This window comes from Panthera onca, chromosome B2, assembly GCF_046562875.1.
Source record: "Panthera onca isolate mPanOnc1 chromosome B2, mPanOnc1 haplotype 2, whole genome shotgun sequence".
Lineage (NCBI taxonomy): Eukaryota > Metazoa > Chordata > Mammalia > Carnivora > Felidae > Panthera > Panthera onca.
The window spans coordinates 31,968,017-31,987,432 of record NC_138343.1 but is presented as its reverse complement, the minus strand read 5'-3'; the positions used below and the strand labels follow the sequence as shown (position 1 = coordinate 31,987,432).

Sequence of the window (19,416 nt, the reverse complement as noted above, 5' to 3'; positions counted from 1 at the left end):
TCCTTGAAAACTCATGGTTAGCATTTCTTCCAGCAATAAAGTATTTTTAAATCAAGGTACACACATTTTTTTAGACATAATCCTACACACTTAATATTGACTACAGTGTAAATATAACTTGCATACACAACGAGAAACCCAAAGATTCATTTGACTCACTTTACTGCCTGGAACTGAGCCTGCCATATACATCTCTATGCTGTGCCTGTCTGTATTCACTATCCCATTTTAGCCTCATACCAACGCTTGAAAAAGGTACTATATTTTACACCATCTTACTAGTTTCACATAATAACCAAAGAAAGCAATCTTTTTATACACCGTTTAAGAAAAAACGAAAGCTGTGCTTCCTGCAGTATAACATGAAAAAGCAAAGGAATTTGATCTGATGAATCAAAGCTAGGATATACAATTCTAAATTAACAAGTTATTTTATATTTGTCTCCTTTAAATTTTTTGAAACCAGACTACAGTATCCTGGATCCATTCCCTAACACTGCATAAATACACCAATTATGCACCAGAAGCAGGGGACTGTGAGCAAGACAGGGACTATACCCGCCCCCACGATGTCCACAGAAGGGGAGAAAACACACTCAGCCATTCCACAATTATACGTACGGGCCAAAAAATACAATAGGATAATGTCTCCATCTGGAAGGCCAGTTCATCAGGTTGGTGAAGGGAATCATCCAAGCCTGTGCTCCCTGACCTAATTCACAGCATGAACCAAGCACTTGTTCCCATCAACAGAAACAGGAAATGCGTTTCATTCACCTCTGGCATCAGAGTTAAACAACCTGCTCATGATGTAGTGACACCCTCCTACTTCCCAACTATTGGTTTCTTCATGCTGGGAATCTTGGCATTTCTATGTACCCCCCCCCCCAAGTGCAATTATACAATTTCTAGGGTGGCTGTATTCCCACAGTGATGGCTGCTGTTATGATGCACTCCTGTAGGAATCAGAAACCAAATTTAGAACAAACCTCACAAGAGGATCATGGCTGATGGTCCAGTAAAATTTTAGTGAATTCTGGTAGACAAGGGAACCCACTCCCTTTCCCCTAAAAGTATCTTGGCTTCTACTCAGACTGTTCTCTGGCTTTCTTTACTTACCTTTTAGGGTAAATGTGGCGAGGGATTAGGGGAATTAATCACTCTTTTAACCATTCTTTTGTTTTTACCCAGCTAGTTGGGACGTGTGTTTCTTCAACCCTGCCTCACTTACAGCTGTCTTAACCTAAGTATCATTTTTAGTCTCCATTCCTTACCCTACTTTACCTTAATTGCAGTGATGGCAAAGGCTATCTTCCGCCGCCCATCGATATTGGTGTTGAGTACTCGCAAAATGTGCTGGAACTTCTCAGGGATTACTAGAGACTGACAGAGATTGGGGGAGAAACCAGACATCATGAATGAACTACCATCAAACAGTAACGTTAAGCTTGTCACACAGGGAGCAACGACCCCCCCCCCCCCTTCAGTTTTCTCACAACAAACTCTCCTCAGTGCTGCAGACAACAGGACATGAAGTGTTCAGGCCCAGGAAAACGCAACCTTTAGGAGGGAGGAGGTCTTCTGCCCGTTCCCAAAAGTACACTCTGAGTGGCAGACACTGGAGGTCCCCATTCACGCCCAACCTTTTCGCCGCTTTCGAGCGCTCTGGGAGGGACTCTTCCTTTGGCCCACTCCCCAGATGTCTTTAGTTATTCCCCCCCGGGGGGCGCCATCCAAAGACTCACACAGAAAGTTACGAACCCGGAGAATAGGCCGTTTCCGGCCTCCTAATAGCAGACTTTCTGTGTCCCAGTTCCGATGTCGCCAGATCCCGCCACTAACCCCAAGCTTACCATGGCGGCTGCCCCAGCGGCGGCGTGTAGGCCTCCAGTGGAAGAGAGAACGGAAGTGACGTCGTACCCTTATATAGCTACCAGACGGAAGAGGCGGAGCTATCTTGCAGGAGCGCTTCAGGAAATTGTGCCAGAGCCTGGTCGACTTCTGGGAGTCGCTATTGATGGCTACAACTTCCGGTGCTGCCTCCCTTTACAATTCGTAAAGTTGTTTGGTGTGAGAGCGGCAAAGGTTCCGGGATGGGATAGTGCTTAAGACTTCCAATTCCCATTTTCAGTTGGGTGAAGTGGTTAGGGCTGAAGAGGGAAGGTTGGAGTCAAACAACTTAATTCAAATATCTGGGAACGATTTCGCGCTCCTCAAGACCTTCTAGAATTTGTAGTTCCACTCCAGGGACGGACTCGGCGACTGACAGCTGCCGGAAGTGAGGCTGCGCGGAATGGCCGCCGCTGCGACCATGGCGGCAGCTGCCCGAGAGCTGATGTTGCGGGCTGGGGCCTCAGATATGGAGGAGGAGGAGGGCCCGCTGGTGAGAACGCGGGGCTCTTTCTCTTACGGAGTCTTGTCCGGTCGTCCTCGAGTCAGAAAGGCCTGGGCTGGGTTTAGGCACAAGGGTGGGAGCTCGACTGCTACCGATGATGCTACCTGTTTGGCTTTCCATACCCCCTCCTTGGGACCCGACTTGAGTCTGAGCCGGAAACAGAGTGGCCAAGAGTCAATTTCCCAGAGGCACAATTTCAATTAATTTCCAGATTTGGGGGCAGGATGGAAAAGCAGTGTAGTGTAAAGGTTAAGAACATGGCTTCTATCGTCAGATTGGGTTCCAATTCCAGTTTTGCCACTTACACGCTGTGTGTCTTGGGGCAAGTTAACCAGTCTCTCGGTCGTGCTTTATACACATATAAGGTGAACGAAATAATAAGACGTACCATATAGATTGTTGATTATTATGGTGAGATGAATGAGTATATCAAGGGTGGCACCTGGCACGCAGGTAAAAGCTATGTGTTAGCTGACATTTCTAGAAAGGCTGGTGCTCCCCAGAGGGATTGTTGATAGAACACTTGAGATAGCAGGAGTCTGGAAAAGCCTGCATTCAACTGTAAGTTTTGCTCTGTCCTCTGCAACTCCTGATTTTTCCCATTGGGACACCTCTACTCTCCGTGGGTTGCCTGTTTCTTTGTCGTATTCCCTACCTATAAGTCCCAAGTAGTAGATTGGGTATAATGTGAAACTCTTGGAATTTTTTGACTCCGTACGTATGGCTCCCTAGTAAACTCCGGCCCGTCCTCCTCTCCCCTCTCCCACCATGCCATGAAGGTTTGCGGATTATCCCATTATATTTGTTCTCCCTATGTTCTTCCTGTGTCCTTTCCCATTAACTTGTCCCTCTCCAGGGGGGTGGTCCTGGTCTTCAGGAGCCATTGCAACTTGGAGAGTTGGACATCTCCTCTGATGAATTCATCCTGGATGAAGTGGATGGTAAGTGATAGAGGTGGATGCAGACTGCTTATGAGGATGTGAGAGGCAAGGGGGCTGGAAATAATAAGGCTGGGATTGGTGGACAGATGTTCAGTTGGGGGAGAGGGAGCTGTGGAGCTGGACCCTTACGATAAACTTCTATTTCCAGTTCACATTCAGGCAAATCTGGAGGATGAATTAGTAAAGGAAGCTCTTAAAACGGTGAGGCTTTCGGCTATACTGATCTGCCCCTCCACTTACCCTCCCTTCAAATAATTAAAAAAGGAAACAGTCTCTTGGACTTACAATGTTACCCTGGTGTCTTATTCTCTAGTCCTGTGTTGATTCTGTCCCAGTGTCCCTTCACTGTGACTTTCTCCTAAGCTGCCATGTTTCTGTTCTCCCAGGGCGTGGATCTCCGACACTATTCAAAGCAGGTTGAGCTGGAGCTACAGCAGATTGAGCAGAAATCCATTCGGGATTGTATCCTCCAGTAGAGAAAAAGGGTGATGTTATTAAAATAGGGATTTTGTGAAGTATGGTGCAGGCAGCCTGGGGTGGGGGTGGGGGCTGACATCTTCTCTCTGAAGTTTCTGTCATCTCAGGGAGAAACTGGAGAGGTCCTGCAGGTCTGAGAATCTCCAACTTTATGGTGAGGCCCCTTGACTTTTTGTGGGTCAGATATCCAAGAGAGTGAGAACATAGCATCTCTGCACAACCAGATTACAGCCTGCGATGCTGTTCTTGAGGTTAGTAACCATGACCTGTGATCCCTAATAACCCTGAACCAGATCATGGTGTCTGGTGCCATTCTTTAGGTCATCAGCCTCAGATGGGGATAGTTAGATTCATTTTCAGGATGACCTCAGCAGCCTTTCTTATTGTTACTGCCATAACTAATGTTGCTTGCCAGTGACCTTTGGGGTGCTTTTTACCTAATCACCTGCAACCCTCATGGACTGATACTGAAGACTTCAATAAACTTAGGTGGCCCATTTGTCCCCTACCTACCCTGTGGTGCTCCAGCAACATCTCTGTCCTCCCCCCAGCGCATGGAGCAGATGTTGGGAGCTTTTCAGAGTGACCTCAGCTCTATCAGCTCTGAGATCCGGACACTGCAGGAACAGTCAGGAGCCATGAACATTCGGCTTCGAAACCGCCAGGCAGTTCGGGGGAAACTTGGGGAACTTGTCGATGGTCTGATAGTGCCCTCTGCTCTGATCACGTGAGTTGCCAGTTTGAAGAGTCACAATGTCTGTAGCAGGTAGATGGGCTGGGGTGACCTACCTTACTTACTACGTGGGTCTCCTGGCTTCATGCCATCAGGTGCCTTCCAGAAACTGTTGGGTGGGTTGACAGCCCTTTCAATCTTGATGCATGCATTAGGCATCCAAGATTAGGAATCATCCAGGGTCAGGCATGTAGTGAGCAGTTTCAAGGCTTATGGGCATGGGAGCAGGGGGAGAGGTTCCAGGAACAGAAAACTTTGTATATGTATCCTGACTACGTGATACAGTGTGAGAAGGGAGAGGAGACGGTGGATATAAGGGATACGGTTTGGGGTCTAGGGATGTCTGGGTCTCCCTCCTAACCCCTTCCACCCATCCCTGCTACCCAGGGCAATTTTGGAGGCCCCAGTGACAGAGCCCAGGTTCCTGGAACAGCTACAGGAACTGGATGCCAAGGCAGCTGCAGTCCGAGAGCAGGAGGCTAGAGGCACAGCAGCCTGTGCAGATGTCAGAGGCATACTCGACCGGCTCCGGGTCAAGGTGAGAGATGGGGATGATAGCCCAGAGATGATAATACTCTTCCTGACACCTTCAACTTAGATTTCCCTGGCAGCGTTCATTGTAGCTTTTCCCCAAAACTTCACCCTACCTTTACCTGGCAGAGCTCATCCTCACGTCTCTGGCTTCCCCTGAAAATTTAAAGAAATACTGAAGAGGTATTCTCTACCCTTCATCCTCCAATATTTAACATTTGGTACTTCCCCCACCACTTCCTGAACAGTAATAAGGTTGCAGCTTCATGCCCTGTGTTTGGTCCCCCGTGTCTAGGCAGTGACGAAGATCCGAGAATTCATCCTGCAGAAGATTTATTCCTTCAGAAAACCAATGACCAACTATCAGATCCCCCAGACGGCACTGCTGAAATACAGGTCACCACCTGAAGGAAGGGCTCAGGATGGCCTCTGAAGTATTGAGCAGCCCATTGTAGTGTCTGCTTTCTTGGGGAGGCAGGGATACTGACTCATCCCTGGCCCCTCCAGGTTCTTCTATCAGTTTCTATTGGGCAATGAACGAGCAACAGCAAAGGAGATCAGGGATGAATATGTGGAAACACTGAGCAAGATCTACCTGTCTTATTATCGCTCTTACCTGGGGCGGCTCATGAAGGTGCAGGTGAGGCCAGGGAGAGAGGCATTCCTAGGAACCTGGGCTGGGAAGAGGGACCACCTCTGGGCAAGGCTGGACAGTGGACAAAAATTTTTTATCACTATAGGAAGAGATGGTTACCAGTCCTCTTTTCTCTTTTTTCTAGTACGAGGAAGTGGCTGAGAAGGATGATCTAATGGGCGTGGAAGACACAGCAAAGAAAGATATCCTAGACCTGAGGAACCCACATACTAGCCCTTGACAGGGAGGGTACTTCCAGCTCAGCCTCAAAGGCATTGCTTCTTGCCTTTTTCTTTGTAACCAAAACCTTTGAGAATGTGATGAAGGCTATGGCCTTCCTCCCCAGAAAAAGGCACACATCATTTTGACACATGGTTTTGCATATGGTATCAGGGAGGATAGAAGCTCTCTGAAGCCCATTCACAAGTATCAGGTAGAGTGAGGTCCTGGTACTGGGAAGAAAGGACATCTAGGCTGTGTCTAGCTGCCTCCGGTCCCTGAAGGCACTGGGTCTCTGAGTCTGTCACAGTTGTGATCTTATTATTTTCCCTGACCCTTCACGATTCTTCTCGAAGCCTTCCCTCCGCAGCAGGAACACCATCTTCACCCTGGGGACTCGTGGCTCTGTCATCTCCCCCACTGAACTGGAGGCCCCCATCCTGGTGCCCCACACTGCACAGCGGGGAGAACAGAGGGTAGGAGAAGGAACAAGAGTCTGTCGCAAGGGGACGCTGAGCCTTGGGTGGGGGAGGCCAGACTGGACCACGCTGTAGGTCCCTGCATCAATTTCCTTAGAACTGGGAGTGGCCTTCTCAGGTCACCCGAGCGTTCTGTGATGCGAGGAGGGTTAAGACTGTTGACTTTGGGGCATATAGAGGGAGAGACTGGCTGAGGGGCGTGACATGTCATGAGGCAGGTTGTGGAGGTGAATGTACACATAAAAACGGCAGGTGGGGGTAGGTTCTTCTCTTGTGCCCCTTGTCCCCCCTCCTCCTTTCAGTACACATTCAGGTTGCTCTTTCTCAGTCTGCACTTGGGTCAGATGGGAAGGGCCTCCTGAGCTCTCATTACCCAGGCTCGCTGGTTTTCCAGCTCTGTCTCTGGGGAGTCAGTGTTGGGATCCATCCCTTCTGTTTCTCTTCTTTACCCCTCCCATCCTAGTATCCATTCGAGGCCCTCTTCCGCAGCCAGCACTACGCCCTCCTAGACAATTCCTGCCGTGAATATCTTTTCATCTGTGAATTCTTTGTTGTGTCTGGCTCGGCTGCACACGAGCTCTTCAATGCTGTCATGGGCCGTACACTCAGCATGACCCTGGTGAGATCCCCAGCTCCTGTGCCCTTAGATCTCTTTGTCCTCAGTCCTCTTTAACACCCTAGTGGAGTCCTAGTTGTGGTGGTACTGAAACCAGGATTCCCTTATTCTAAAATGTCTAAACCTCGTACTCGCAGAGTATATGAAACCCTCAAAGCTTGGGGTCCTGAGGTTACCCCTACTACTGACCCACTCTCAGGCAGTAACATCTGAAAACAGAGGGGCCCCCAGAATAGTGCTCAGCCCTGAATTCTGCTGTGATGGGCTTGTGATCATAGATCCTGATGGGCAAGGCAGCAGGACCATGTGAGTGGCCAGTGGACAGGGAAGGAGGGAGCATTTCCTGAGAGATCACACCTCTCCCTCCCTTCCTTCCAGTGCCACCTCCCCAGAGGAGCACATGCATTTGTCCATAGCTGCTGGGAATGACACAGTAACATTCTTTTCCAATCTTCTGTTTGTCCCTGAATCATAGAAACACCTGGAGTCCTATCTCACTGACTGCTACGATGCCATTGCTGTTTTTCTCTGTATCCACATTGTTCTCCGATTCCGCAACATTGCAGCGAAGAGGGATGTTCCTGCCCTGGACAGGTCACTGAGTTCTGGTCCTTGATGCCCACTGCCCTTGAACCCATAGTCTTACATGACCCTGCCCTGACCTTTGGACTGCTACTGACCTGATACCTGATTCTTACTCCCATTCATCTGCCTGGAGATAGTACTGCTTTCTGATTCACCTTTCATACCAGTCCTGCTTCCACCAGTCATCAGCTATTAATTGGGTTCCCCCCACAGAAACTCTTCCCCTGCCCCCCCCCCCCATTTCTTACTGACTTCCTAAGTTTTTAATTCCAGTTAGCTAACATATAGCATTCTATTAGTGTCAGGTGCACAATATGGTCATTCAACAATTCCATACATGACCCACTGCTCCTCACGATCCCCCTGTTTCTTGCTAGCTGATCTCTGATTCTGATTAAGCCTGCAGGTACTGGGAGCAGGTGCTTGCTTTGCTCTGGCCACGGTTTGAGCTGATCCTGGAGATGAACGTCCAGAGTGTCCGAAGCACTGACCCTCAGCGCCTTGGGGGGCTGGATACTCGGCCCCACTATGTAAGACAGGACAAGGGTAACAAAGGGGTTCTGAAAGGCAGGGCTCTTAGCTTCACTGTGGGGTTGGCCAGGTGTCCAGTTGTATTGTGGGCCTAGCTGGATATTTGGGCACACTGTGTGAGGGGGCAGTGTAGGAGTGCGCGTGAACTCAGGGTGAGCTGGGCACTGTTGGTTAGAGGGATGGGAGGTAGGAGTCATAAAGGTTAATTGGCTAGCTCCCAGGGACTCGGGCAGGGGGTTGGTGTGAGTTTTCTTCCTACTTTGTCTCCCCAAGATCACACGCCGATATGCAGAATTCTCCTCTGCTCTTGTCAGCATCAATCAGACAATTCCCAACGAGCGGACGATGCAGCTGCTGGGACAGCTACAGGTGAGGGCGGCCAGGACAGACTTCCCAGCAGCCCAGCTGCCGCAGCCACCTGAGTGTGAGGAGGGCCGTGTGCCCTTGCCTCCACTTGTGTCACCTCCTTCTTCTGACTTTTCCAGGTGGAAGTGGAGAATTTTGTCCTCCGAGTGGCAGCTGAGTTCTCCTCAAGGAAGGAGCAGCTGGTGTTCCTGATCAACAACTACGACATGATGCTGGGTGTGCTGATGGTACAGACACTGCTTCTCCCGTCCTCCCCACCCGGAGAGTTTGGCTTCCCCCACTGCTCTGTTAGCTCCCTGAGGACAGACATGATGTTGGTTTTGTTCCATGTTTTATTCTTGGCGTCTGGCACAGTGCCTGGCCAAGTACTGTAAATGCGGAAGGAAGGGGATATCCTGAAGTGAAGGGCTGCTTCTCCTCACACTTGAGATTTCCCTTTGTCATCCCTTAGGAGCGGGCTGCAGATGACAGCAAAGAGGTTGAGAGTTTCCAGCAGCTGCTCAATGCTCGGACGCAGGTAGGGGTGTGGGGAAGAAGAAAGGATGGTCTTGTGTGCTGTTTTCAGTTCTGTGTGTGTGTGTGTGTGTGTGTGTGTGTGTGTGTGTCTGTGTGTGTAGGATGTGGCAGTTAAAGGATTTTAGGTACACAGACTTGGAACTATTGGTCAGCTTTATTTTCTTTTGTATTTTGTTTTTATGATATATGTGCTCCTGAAGCCACTACATGCCTTGGCAATAACCAGCATCAAACACTGAATTCTTCCTCACTCCATTTCCTCACTTCTCAGGGTCTCCCCTTGACCTATATGTTGTGTTTAGCATGTTCTTGCTTTTAAAAATATGTAACAGAAAGAAAAAAATATATATATATACGTATATACACACACACACACACATATATATATGTATGTATGTATGGTAAGGCAATAATTATTTAGTTTTGTTTTTTTTAAGTTTTTGTTTTTTATTTATTTTCTTTTTTGAAGTTGGCTCTACACCCAGTGTGGGGCTCAAACTCACAACCTGACACTGAGCCACCCAGGAGCCCCTGTGTATTTCTTTTCGATTTATAAAAGTTTTTTTGTATTAATTTTATTTATGAAACCAATGTTTTGATCATATAGTTTGTAGATATTTTTCGGTGTTTTATCTTTTTATTTTTTTTTATGTTGTCTTAAGATGGACATCTTAATTGTCCATCTTAATTGTCTTAATTGTCTTAAAATTAATCTTAATTTTAATATGATTGACTTTACTGATCTTTATTTTTCTGTCTTGTTAGAAATGTTGGGGCGCCTGGGTGGCTCAGTCGTTTAAGCGTCCAACTCTTGATCTCAGCCCAGGTCTTGATCTCGGGGTCATGAGTCAAGCCCTACATTGGGCTCTGTGCTGGGTGTGAAGTCTACTTAAAAAAAAAAAAAAAGAAATCTTACATTATCCCAGGGTCAGAAAAATATTATACTACATTTTCCTGTTAATGTAGAATTTTGGTTTTTACGTTTAAGCCCTAAATTTACCTGGAATTGATTTTGTGTATGATGTGAGGTAGGAATCTAATTTAATATATTATGTATAGAAAATGATGGAACCAGAACTATAGAAAATCCCTTTCTTTCTCCATACACAGTGTGTGCTTCTGTCAGATAGCAAAATGTGTCTTTGTCTCTGTTCTTTTTTTTTTTGATGTTTATTATTTTGAGAGAGAGAAAGCAGAGAAGGGGCAGAGAGAGAATCCCAAGCAGGCTCTGCACTGTCAGCACAGAGCCCAGCACGGGGCTTGATCTCACAAATCACGAGATCATGACCTGAGCCCAAATCTAGAGTCTGCCGCTTAACTGACTTGTGCCATCCAGGCACCCCTTGCCTGTCTATTCTATTCCATTGATCAATTTGTCTAACCTGCAATGCAGTTTTAATTATGGTGCTTTATAACGATGCAAACATGCTCTATGATTATGCAAATATTATGCTATATTATTACGCAAATTCTACCTTTTTTAGGAGTATGTTGAGTAGTGTTGACCTCTTGATTTTTCATATAAATTTTACAGTCAGCTTGTAAATTTTGACATTTAAAAAAGTCCGTTAAGGATTTTGATTGGAATTGCACTGATCAATTTGAATCAGTTTGGAAGAATTGATAGTTATGGTATTGAAACGTCTCATCCATGAACATGGGCTCCCCATTTTTAAGGATATTCTTTAATGTCTTTTTTTTTTTTTAACTTTTTGTTTTTAGTGTTTATTTATTTTGAGAGACAGAGAGAGACAGCAAGCAAGGGAGGGGCAAAGAGAAAGGAGAGAGAGAATTCCAAGCTGGCTCCAAGCTGCTAGTGCAGAGCCCATTGCAGGGCTTGATCTCACAAACTGTGAGACCATGACCTGCACCGAAATCAAGAGTTGGATGCTCAACCAACTGAGCCACCCAGGCGCCCCCTGTCTTTAATGTCTTTTCATAACCTTTTATAATTTTCAACACAAAGACATTGCAGATCTTTTGTCAGTTATTCCTAGGTAGGTGTAATATATAGATTTCATCCTACCAGGAGTAATTAAATCCTCTCTAATTCTCTGTGTTTAATTTCTTACATCTTTGATCTTTTACTGTTCTGGGTAGGACCTCTCTGACAATGTTGAACAGTTGAATAGAATAGTGTGCAATAGTGAGAACCCCTGTCCTGTTCCTGATTTTAAAAGGAATGCTTTTGGGGCGCCTGGGTGGCGCAGTCGGTTAAGCGTCCGACTTCAGCCAGGTCACGATCTCACGGTCCGTGAGTTCGAGCCCCGCGTCAGGCTCTGGGCTGATGGCTCAGAGCCTGGAGCCTGTTTCCGATTCTGTGTCTCCCTCTCTCTCTGTCCCTCCCCCGTTCATGCTCTGTCTCTCTCTGTCGCAAAAATAAATAAACGTTGAAAAAAAAAAAAATTAAAAAAAAAAAAAAAAAAAAAAAGGAATGCTTTCATCACTTTCCCATTAGGAATAATGCTGCTGTGTTTTTGTAAATGCCGTTTATCAGGTTAAGAAAATTCCTTTCAATCCCTAGTGTACTGGGAGTTGTTACTATAGTTATTCCTATTAGGAATAAATCCACATTCAGGAATAATTACTAGGAGTACTAGGAATAATTGCTAACTTTTTTCCTTTCAAATTGTTCAGACTTCCTGATCTATTCTTTTAGAATTTGCCTTTTAAATAAACTTGTTACTTAAATATTATCATTTTTAAAAGAAATTTTCTTGTTGTTTGAATTGCCATGTAGAAATGCTCTTGAGGGTGCCTGGGTGGCTCAGTTGGGTAAGTGTCACACTCTTTTTTCTAATGTTTATTTATTTTTGAGAGAGAGACAGAGCACGAGCAGGGGAGGGGCAGAGAGAGAGGGAGACACAGAATCCAAAGCAGGCTCCAGGCTTTCAGCTGTCAGCACAGAGCCCGACGCAGGGCTGGATCTCACAAACCTCCAGATCATGACTTGAGCCGAAGTCAGACGCTTAACCGACTGAGCCACCCCGGTGCCCCAAGTGTCTGACTCTTGATTTCGGCTCACGTGATCTCCTGGTTTGTGGGATGGAGCCTCACATGGAGCTCTGTGCTGACAGAGCCTGTTTGGGATGCTCTCTTTCACTCTGTCCCTCCCCAGCTCACGTGCGCATGCTCTCTCTCTCTAAATAAATAGACAAATAAATAAACTTAAAAATGTATTTAAACAAAAAAGAAATGCTATTGATTTTTGTGTATCAACCATATACAAAGCCACCTCCTTAACTTTTTATTTCTAAACATTTCTGGAGGTAGTGTGTGTGTTTCTATGTAGATATGACAGATTTAGTTATTCCTTTCTAATCCTTAGGTCTTTAATTTCTTATGTCCTTATTCTCCTCCTGTACTGGCTAGTACCTCCACACAAAGCTGAATAGTTGAGTAGAAGTGATGACAGTGAGAACCCTTATCTTTTCTTAGTTTTAAAAGGAATGTTTTCATCATTTCCCCGATAAGGGTAACATTGCTGTAGGCTTTTTATAGTTACCCTTTCTCAGGTTGAGAAAATTCCTTTCAATCCCTAGCATGCCAAGAGTTATCATTAGTAGTTTTTCATTACCTATCAATAATTACTTCATTTTTAAAAATTCAAGCATAATTAACATACAGTGTTATATTAGTTTCAGGTGTACAATATAATGATTCAATACATGTCTCAGTGCTCATCAAGATAAGTGTACTTTGAACTTCCTTAATCTATTTCACCCTTCCCCCTACTCTCCATCCCTCTGGCAACCACGTTTGTTCTCTGTGTCTAAGAGTCTACTTTTTGGTTTGTCTCTTTTTTTGACTTTGTTTTGTTTCTTAAGTTCCACATATGTGTGAAATCACATATGGTATTTGCCTTTTTCTGACTGACTTATTTCAGCTAGCATTATACATTCAGGGTCCTTCCATGTTATTGCAAATGGCAGGATTTCATTTGTTTTTATGGCTGATATTCCATTGTATATTCCTTGTCCTTTCATCTGTTGATGGACACTTTGGTTATTTCCATATCTTGTCTGTTGTAAATAAGGCTGCGATAAATATAGGGGTGCATATTATCTTTTCAAATTAGTGTTTTTGTTTTCTTTGGATAAATAGCCAGTAGTGGAATTACTGGATCATATGGTAATTCTATTTTTAATTTTTTGAGGACCCTCCATACTGTTTTCTACAGTGGCTGCACCAGTTTGCATTTCTACCAACAGTGCACAAGGGTTCATTTTTCTCTACATCCTCACCAACACTTTGGTGTTTAATTTGTAGTAGGCCAGAAGTTACTGTTTATTAAAAGCATGAATGGGTGTTGAATTTTTAATCAAGAACGGCTTTTTCTGCAGTGGTTGAGGTAATTACATGGTTTTTCTTCTTTATCAGTTTTATGGTTTATGACATTTGTCGACTTTAGAATGTTAAACCTTGCCAGAGGCTTCTGGGTGGCTTGGTTGGTTAAGTGTCCGACTTCGGCTCAGGTCATAAATCTCACAGTTCGTGAGTTCAAACCCCATGTCGGACTCTGTGCTGACAGCTCAGAATCTGGAGCCTGCCTTGGATCTGTGTCTCCCTCTCTGTCTGCCCCTCCACCACTCATGCTCGTTCTCTCTCTCTCTCTCTCAAAAATAAATAAACATTAAAAAAAACTTAAGAAAAAAAAAAAAAGAAAAGAATGTTAAGGGCACCTGAGTGGCTCAGTTGGTTAAGCGTCCAACTTCAGCTCAGGTCATGATCTCACGGTTTGTGAGTTTGAGCCCCACATTGGGCTCTGTGCTGACAGCTTGGAGCCTGGAGCCTGCTTCAGATTCTGTGTCTCCTCCCTCTCTCTGCCCCTCCCCTGTTTGTGTTCTGTCTCTCAAAAATAAATAAACATTAAAAAATTTAAAAAAAAACAAGAATGTTAAACCATTCTGAACTTGATCTAATTCATTTAGAATTTTTGTTTCTTTGTCCATAGGTGATACTGGCCATTGATTTTCTTTCCTTGTACTGTCCTTGTATGGTTTTGGTACCAGAGTCATACTGGATTCGGAGGAGGAGGTAGAAAGGAAATATGCCTTCTTTCTTTCTATTCTGAAAGAGTTTAAGGTTGAAATGATCTCTTCCTTGAAAGTTTCATAGAACTTGCCAACAAAAGCATTTGCGAAGATTTAAAACAATGAAATTCCCTCAAAGTACCGCTTTTATTGAATTCTGTAGGTTTGAATATGTAGCATTTTTTTTAAAAAATTTTTTTAATGTTTATTTATTTTTGACACAGAGAGAGACAAAGCATGAGCAGGGGAGGGGCAGAGAGAGGGGGAGACACAGAATCCGAAGCAGCTCCAGGCTCTGAGCCGTCAGCACAGAGCCCGATGCGGGGCTCGAACCCACGAGCTGTGAGATCATGACCTGAGCCGAAGTCGGACGCTCAACCGACTGAGCCACCCAGGCGCCCCTGAATATGTAGTATTTTTGAAATAAGTCAGTTCTAAGAATTTTAATATTTCAATTATTTCTTCTTTAGATCCATGAGATTTTTGGAGGAGTATTTTAAAATTTCCAAAACTGTTTTTCTTATTTATCAAAGGTTTTTTTTTTTTTTTTAAATTAATGTCTAACTTAATTACATTGTGGGTAGAGAATGTGGGGTTTTTTGATACTGAGTTTTGGAAATTTGTTTAGATTCACTTGTGGCCTAGTACATGATCAACTTTTATAAATGCTCCATGCATGGTTGAGAAGGATGTGTATTCTGTAATTGCTCAGTGTGGAGATCCAAGCTTTTTAATTGTATTGTTCAAATTATCTACATCTTTAATGATTTTTTTTTTTTTGCGTGTACTTATCAGTAGTTGAAAGAGATGCTTTGAAATTTGTAGACTTGTCACTTTTTTACTGTAGTTCTATCAAATTTTGCTTTACATAGTTTTAGCTTATTTTATCTAAATTCTTAAAAGTTTAGAATCAGGGGGTGCCTGGGTGGCTTGGTCGGTTAAGCGTCTGACTTCGGCTCAGGTCATGATCTCACGGTCCGTGAGTTCAAGCCCCGCATCGGGCTCTGTGCTGACAGCTCAGAGCCTGGAGCCTGCTTCGGATTCTGTGTCTCCCTCTCTCTCTGCTCCTCCCCTGTTCATGCTCTGTCTCTCTCTGTCTCAAAAAAATAAATACACGTTTAAAAAAAATTAAAAAAAAAAACAACTTAGAATCGGGGGGCACCTCACCAGCCCATTCCTAATCTTGTTGAGTGGTCATCTTTGTGTCTATATTTTTAGCTTCTTTGAATGTTTCATACAGAATGCACAACCACTGTATATCTGATAGTTCTGATGTTGGCAATCTTTGCAGGTCTAAGTCCATTGCTTACTATCTATACTGATTCTTATGGTAGTTTTTCCTTTCTTATGTGTCTGATGATCTTTGAGTTGATTGCCTGATCTTATGATCAGGGGGAGTCATATGGGCCTAAAATGGGATTGAGGATATTTTCCTTTTTTCAGTAATTTTATTTTTTAATTAATTATTTTTTTGAGATAGAGAGAGAGGAGAGGGAACACATGAGCTGGGGAGAGGGGCAGAGGGAGAGAGAGAGAATCTTAAGCAGGCTCCACACTCAGCATGGAGCCTGATGCAGGGCTTGATGCCCATGCCCCTGAGATCATGACCTGAGCCAAAATCAAGAGTCGGAAGCTCAACTGACTGAGCCACCCAGGCACCCTGAGGATATTTTCTTTCAAGAGGATTTGTCTCTGCCTTTGTAATAGCTGAAAGACACAATCCACTTGGATCTACATCAGTACCTCTTTGAGGTTCTCATGAGAGACCCAGGCTCTGCTTCTCCACCTGAGTCTGCCATCAGACTCCCTCCGTTTCCAGATAGCAGATTTGCTATGGCCATTTGCCTTCTGGTAGCCTTGCCTCTCCCAGCCACCCACCCCTCTGGTTCCGGCCCTGACCCCAATTTATTATTACTCTGCTTCCAGCTCAAGTTTAGTTTTTTGTTTTTTGTTTTTGAAGAAGGGGATCCTTGGAGATTTCCCCTACCCCTGAGACCAGTGGTGTCTTAAAGTATATAACTTGCTCTGGGAGTGTTCTGAGGACCCGGTCAGTCATGATCCGCAAGGAAAGGTGCTGACACCAGGGCCACTTGACCCTGTGTATATGTGTATTTCTACAGGAATTCATTGAAGAGTTGCTGTCTCCCCCTTTTGGAGGTCTGGTGGCATTTGTGAAGGAAGCGGAGGCTTTGATTGAGCGTGGACAGGCTGAGCGGCTTCGAGGGGAAGAAGGTATGAGGATGATGTGGTAGTGGTGGGTTCAGTGATAAGGTGAGTGGAAAAGAAAAACGAGAGGGTGCAGATCCCATGAGGAGGGTAGAGTAGGAAAATGGGGTTGGATGCCGAGGAAGGCTGTGCCTGGGGGAGGACTTTGGGACAAAGATCACCCTAGCCAAGTCCTTCTCGGACACCCTCTCTCTTTCCTCCTGCTATCAGCCCGGGTTACTCAGCTGATCCGTGGCTTTGGTAGTTCCTGGAAATCATCAGTGGAGTCTCTGAGTCAGGATGTAATGCGGAGTTTCACCAACTTCAGAAATGGGACCAGTATCATCCAGGTGACTTACAACTCCCAGCCCTCACTTTGCCCCACTCTGTCACTAGTTGTTTTCCCTCTCTTTTCCCTGGGCTTGTATCATCCAAGTGACCCTTGATCGTCAACTACAGCATGCCCAGAATTCTGGATGAGCCCTAGCCTGATTCCTAACATCATCTTTAGCACCACCCCACATGATCCTTCCATGACTTTCTCTGACCAGGGAGCTTTGACCCAGCTGATCCAGCTCTATCATCGGTTCCACCGTGTGCTCTCTCAGCCCCAGCTCCGAGCTCTCCCTGCCAGGGCTGAGCTCATCAACATTCATCATCTAATGGTGGAGCTCAAGAAGCACAAGCCCAACTTCTGATGTCTCGGACCCTGGGATCCACCGGCCTTCTCCATGGACTTCTGTACCCTATCCCAGACTCTTCTTTACCTGGGGTTTCCTTTCCAGTTCTCCCTCTGCCTCCCAGGTCCTTGACATGCCTCACCCTGCCTTCATTCCCCGGACCCTGCCTTATCAGGATAAGCTGAATTTCCTTGTTTTCAGGTTCCCAGGACCACTTCCCCCTGGCCTTCCAAAACACCTTTATCATTTTCCCTATTTCATTCACCATCCTTCCCCCACACACATACACCCAAGTTTTCTTTCCCCAGTAAAACCTTCACTGCCTTGGTCTCTGGTTTACTCAACTCTTGTCACCATGTCCTGAGTCACAAAAGCCTCAGCTCTTGGAATTGGTGGCAAAGTGAAACTGCCTCCAAGTCATTGATTCCTCTCCCCTGGCCCTACCCCCAGTGTTTTGTTTTTTGTAGCTTTTTTTTTTTTTTAATATTTATTTTTGAGAGAGTGTAAGTGTAGGAGGGGCAGAGGTGGGGGGACAGAGGATCCAAGCGGGCTGTGCACTGACAGCAGCAACCCGATGCAGGGCTTGAACTCACGAACCAAGAGAACATGACTGAGCCACCCAGGTGCCCCTTTTCTATGGCTTTTTGACCTAAGATCTCAGCAACTTGAACACTAACCAATCCCCTCCTGGCTTGAGAGTTACTCCAAGGTCAGTTTGCAGAAAACAATAAATATTTAATATGACATAACACACTTTTCCCATTTCCTTCCTCTTTCCTCCTTGGGCCTTCAAGTGGCCCCATCTCTGTTCCAGGGTCACCTTTCCTCTCAGGCTACCTTCTGGGCTTACCTCCCTTCTGATGGGTGTCCATAAGGAAGGGGTACTGATAGTAAACTTTTTTTTTTTTAATTTTTTAACGTTTATTTACTTTTGATATGGAGACAGAGTGCAAGCGGGGGAAGGGCAGAGAGAGAGAGGGAGACACAGAATCTGAAGCAGGCTCCAGGCTCCTAGCTGTCAACAGAGCCTGACGGGACTCGAACTCACCAACTGTGAGATCATGAGCTGAGCCAAAGTTGGATGCCTAACCAACTAAACCACCCAGGCACCCCCCCCAGATAATAAACTCTTCACTGCTTCAGGCCAAAGAAGTGGTGGCATTTCTATTATGGTTATTATTTCTATGGTTACTATTTCATGAGTAACCAGCCTGGTGGAGGAAGGTGGCCCCTGTTTAAAATGGCCAATGCATCAAGTGCTGGGAACATGGCTGTGCAGCCTCTGGCACTGTCCTACGGCTGCCTTGGTTCCCCACTACGGTCTGTCCTTGCATCCCTGCCCCCAAACTGACCCCGGGACTGTGTCCTTTCCTTGAACATCAGCTTTTGAGCTCCTCTGGTTCTGGCTGGCACAACCCTTGATGGAGGGCTGTAGCACCTACACCACTGAGGCAGGTGTAGGACAGGTCTGCAGTGTGTCTGTCTCATCCATTTCTATGTTTGACTTGGAGCCTTCCTGCTGCTACCCACCTATACACCTCGTTTGAACTCAGACTAAGTAGGAGGGACTCGGAGGCGCCTTCAAGTCCTAAGGGGTAAGGCACAGACAGACTAGGGGTGGGAGGGATGGTAATTGGGGATGTTTCCTCCTCCCCTATAGCCTGAGGATTCCTTCCCAGGTCCCAGCGAGGGATGGAAGGAAAATGATTTCTGCTTCCCGCTTAGGCCTTCTGGATGCGGGCCCGGCCTGCCAAGGCAGGGGCGGGGTGGGGGGTTCCTGGAGGGCGCCGCCAGAGTCTGAAGGCTGGGTCCTTAACCGCCCAGGGTGCGGGAGGTGGAGAGAGAGGTAGGCGCGCGGGCTGGCAGAGTAGGAACTGTCCCGCCTGGCAGATTCTCCGGATTGGCTGTTGCGGGGTGGGGGCGTGGCAGATGGGGTGCCTTCTCTCGCTCCCGCTTTCTTTGGGTTCCGCCCCATCTCCGAGAGCCGCACTCTGATTGGAAGCCGGACATCAAAGCTGCCTCCTCACTGCTTTGAGAGCCTGGGCGCCGGAGGCTAAAGTGCGGCGGGGACCGGGTGATTTGGGGGGACTGTCGGCGGCTCCTGATTGGCCCAGATGCCTCAGAGGCGGAACCAGGGCAGTGTCCTTAACTGACCTCACCCGGCGCCTCCGCCCCTCGCTCCCTGCTCTCGGCGTGCTTCCAGGTTTACCCTGCCTGACTCTGCCCCACACATTCCCTGAGGCCTGCTGCATGCTAGGCGGTGGTGTTGGTGTGCTGGGCTCAGAGGGCCCGCAAGCTCTCCCCCGGAACTCTCTGTTCCTCCGCCTTCCTTTCCCACTTCTCATTCCTCGCCCACCTACACCCTCCCCAATTTTAGCTCTCAACCTTAGCGGATCCAGATGTTCATCACATTTGATCTGACTGCAGCCTCAGCGTGAGGGGCACAGAAGGAGGTTCGCTCAGGGTCTGGGACTT

At 46.3% G+C, this 19,416-nt stretch overlaps 2 protein-coding genes across 3 annotated transcripts in view; one reads left to right on the top strand and one right to left on the bottom strand.

Annotated features, from left to right (window-relative positions):
• The window catches only part of RPS18 (ribosomal protein S18), a 193,827-nt gene that overhangs the window by 3,207 nt on the left and 171,204 nt on the right, over positions 1–19,416 (bottom strand). The window contains exons 1-2 of one of the 2 annotated variants that reach the window (XM_060614344.3): positions 1,854–1,953; positions 1,285–1,383 (exon numbers count right to left, since the gene is read on the bottom strand). In XM_060614344.3, the coding sequence (XP_060470327.1) occupies positions 1,285–1,383; positions 1,854–1,856 (102 nt within the window). In that variant the 5' untranslated portion in view covers positions 1,857–1,953. Of the gene's footprint in view, positions 1–1,284; positions 1,385–1,853; positions 1,954–19,416 lie in introns of those variants that run through there. The other variant, XM_060614345.3, reaches the window with a different exon arrangement.
• On the top strand, positions 2,074–17,690 carry VPS52 (VPS52 subunit of GARP complex). The gene is made up of 20 exons (XM_060614251.2): positions 2,074–2,383; positions 3,252–3,336; positions 3,485–3,537; positions 3,723–3,798; positions 3,997–4,064; positions 4,365–4,540; positions 4,934–5,084; positions 5,373–5,473; positions 5,585–5,717; positions 5,857–5,914; positions 6,273–6,406; positions 6,873–7,028; positions 7,501–7,619; positions 8,017–8,140; positions 8,415–8,510; positions 8,627–8,734; positions 8,959–9,024; positions 16,177–16,288; positions 16,493–16,611; positions 16,813–17,690. Exons 1-20 carry the CDS (start codon positions 2,294–2,296, stop codon positions 16,957–16,959), a joined length of 2,172 nt encoding a protein of 723 aa, XP_060470234.1. The 5' UTR covers positions 2,074–2,293; the 3' UTR covers positions 16,960–17,690.